The following is a 3,062-nucleotide window of genomic DNA, read 5'->3' on the forward strand; positions in this document are numbered from 1 at the left end:
TACATATGTATATATATACAGTATGTAAACATATATGTACATATACATATAGATACATATATACATATAAGTATACAGTATATACATACTAAATATGTCTGACCAAAAAATGAGCTGAGAGAAAAAGTTATCACACTGATGGCAAAAAACATTCTGTGAAAAAAACGCTTCTTTTTTAAGAGAAATGCTTCATTTTTCAAGAGAAGTTTTTTCACAAATATGAAATATGAAATATATATTTCAGATTTTAAGGGAGAGTAATTGAGAGTATTTGAGGGAGATTTTTGTGCTATTGGTATGAAAACTTTTTCTCTCATATATTTGTTTTTCTGTCATAAAATGTTTTTGCTATCAATGTGTTACGTTTTTACCTCAAACTTTTTTTTTCTCTCGCATGCAATATAGAAACAAATCTATCTCCATAGGCCTGAAGCCTGCCCCTTAAATTGGATCATACCAACTCTACAACAGGGTGGCTCGGGGGACTGGACAGTTTAAACGGCTATATACAGCCAAAAAGAATCTATTAAACTAGACATTTACACATTATACAATTCATATTACCACTGAAGAATGGCTGGGTTAACAGGGGAGATTAATCTTGTGATCATTAACATAAAAGTATGAAATCACTAAATTAACAAATATACAGGCAACACTCCAGGTCAGTCTTTCAGGGCCGTTTTTGTAAAAAAAAATAAAAAATGTTTTTTTTACATTTTACATTTTTATTTAAAGATAAATTTACAAACATTCAGTTTTACAGCTCAAAACAGAATATTATAAAGAAAGAGATTGCAACTTATATAATATAAGACCAGGTAACAGAAGTATTAGTTGCAAACAGATCCATTGAGTGAGAAAAACAATAAAAAATAAATACATTAGTAAAAATATGACAGACTTAAAAACCTTGTTAATGATATCGACAGATGTTATTATTTACATAGATTGGAGTATAAATGAGATATAGTTACAGACATAGTTATAACTTTCTTATTTGTTAATAATTTAAGATACACACAATTATAGAATAGATAGAATAGAATAGAATGCCTTTATTGTCATTATACACAAGTACACGGTACTTGTGCAACGAGATTAAAGCAATCCCTTTACAGCGTTGACACAAAAACTATAAGAATATAAGATAACAATATAAAATATAAAAAATATAAAATATAAAGTCAAAGATATAAAGTGTAGGTCGTGCAGAGAAAAACAGAGAGGGGCGGGGGGTGCTGGCGCAAAGTCCTTAGTCCGGAGAGCAACTGTACACATGTATAAATTAGCTTTGAATACACATTTTGTAAACATGGATAAGTGTAACTAATTAGTAAATAATATTGCACAGTGATGAAATGAAATGATTAGTGTCAATTTCAATATGGAATAGTTTAAAACATGGTCTTGAATTTGAAAATTTTGTTTTATGAAATGAAACTTCCCTAATAAAATAAAAAGATTAACAATACTACATACATTTCGATCTTTACGTTAAAAATATGTAATCATACGTTTCCCTTCAAGTGTGATTGTATGTGTTGTTTTAGAAACCATATCATTTCCAAAACCTTTCCAAAATGTAATGCAAAATGAACAACCGTAAGAAAGATGAGTCAACCATGCTTTCTCGTTCTTCGTCAACTGGCATGAATTTTGAGATAAACATGTTTGTAGGACATGTTTTATGCAATACTTTCAAATGTAATTCCCTCACTTTATTATTTTATAAAATTATGATCTAATGTGCTTATTAGTACAATTTCTGCTTATAATATTCATAGCGTTCATATGAAGAGTAACATCCTTGTGTTTTTTATAACTTTTCAATAATTCTAAAATGCTATTAGGGATAGATTTGAAGACTGAGTTATATTCTTTGAACCTTGTAAGGAAGGCCTTCTCTCTGAGAAAGGATTCATAGTTAAGTAATTGGCGATTACAATCAAAAAGATCCTTTTCGAAGATAATATCTCTATTGCTCCATTGCTGCAAATACAATTACCTGTTCCTCTTAGAAATGCATTCATCATTCCACACAGTCTTTGAGGGCTAAATAGGTAGCGTATAGCTACCGTGACGGCAGTCATGCGCTCCGTCACATATATAATAATATAAAATTAAAAAAACATCCCAACAGTTTTATCAGGAAATATTGCCAGGTTTCTGTATAATGCTTTTATTTTTTAAACCAAACCGGAAGTTGTGTTGTATGCATGTGAGTTGCTTGATGTAGCCGTTATCACAACAGATCATCAAACGAGAGACTTTGGCCAGAGAGAAGTGCGATTACTGTACTTCGGAGCAAATTCGCTCTGTTTTGTTTTGTTTTACGGCTTTTTAATCGTTTATTTATCATCGGAGTTCGTCACTCTTTCTTCCAGGATGGTTAAAGTCTCTTTTAGCTCTGCTTTGGCTCAGAAAGATGTGAAAAAGGACGCCGAAAATCTCATTCCCGAGGAGGACAAAGTGAGTAGAAAATGGCTAACTAAGCTAAGCTAACGTGAAGTTAGCTTCCGTGAAGAAGAAGGCGCAGTTTATGTAATGGCGTTGTTTAGCTACACTCTGTTTCTGCAACTTAAACACTAAAAATAAAATGCGATATATTTGATTTATTTTTTAGTATGTTATGGGAACCTTACAAAATTAGTTTTTGACTACTTCCGTATGTGGCATTTAATTTTTTTTCTCTTTGGTAAATAATATCTGTATAGTTTTGTGTTGTCTGACTTTGCTGCTGGTTTTAATTAGTTAAGGGGAGGTAGGGAAACCATTGTGGACTTTTTAATTTTTTAACATGTCTGCTTTCATACTAGAGGAAAGAAAACAGTTGTAATTCACTAGAAGTTAGCTTTAGGGGTGTGTGTGTGTGTGTGTGTGTGTGTGTGTGTGTGTGTGTGAGCGCGCGCGCGTGTGCGTGTGTGTGTGTGTTGGTGTTAGTATTGTCAGTACTTGTGTGTGTGTCTCAGTACGTGTGTGTCGGTACTTGTATGTGTCCGTACTTGTGTGTGTGTGTGCGCGCGCGCGTGTGTGCGTGCTCGTGTGCTCGCTCTTGTGTC

At 32.9% G+C, this 3,062-nt stretch overlaps 1 protein-coding gene and 1 long non-coding RNA gene across 3 annotated transcripts in view; one reads left to right on the forward strand and one right to left on the reverse strand.

The window, feature by feature from the left end:
- Positions 1–3,062, reverse strand: part of LOC117952721 — a 20,129-nt gene that overhangs the window by 11,137 nt on the left and 5,930 nt on the right. The window lies entirely within an intron of this gene.
- Positions 2,204–3,062, forward strand: part of itm2bb (integral membrane protein 2Bb) — a 15,144-nt gene continuing 14,285 nt past the window's right edge. For both annotated transcript variants that reach the window (XM_034885209.1, XM_034885210.1), the window contains exon 1: positions 2,204–2,472. In XM_034885209.1, the coding sequence (XP_034741100.1) occupies positions 2,389–2,472 (84 nt within the window). In that variant the 5' untranslated portion in view covers positions 2,204–2,388. The remainder of the gene's footprint in view (positions 2,473–3,062) is intronic.

The sequence above is a fragment of the Etheostoma cragini genome, chromosome 11 (genome assembly GCF_013103735.1).
Source record: "Etheostoma cragini isolate CJK2018 chromosome 11, CSU_Ecrag_1.0, whole genome shotgun sequence".
In the NCBI taxonomy this organism is placed as follows: Eukaryota; Metazoa; Chordata; class Actinopteri; order Perciformes; family Percidae; genus Etheostoma; species Etheostoma cragini.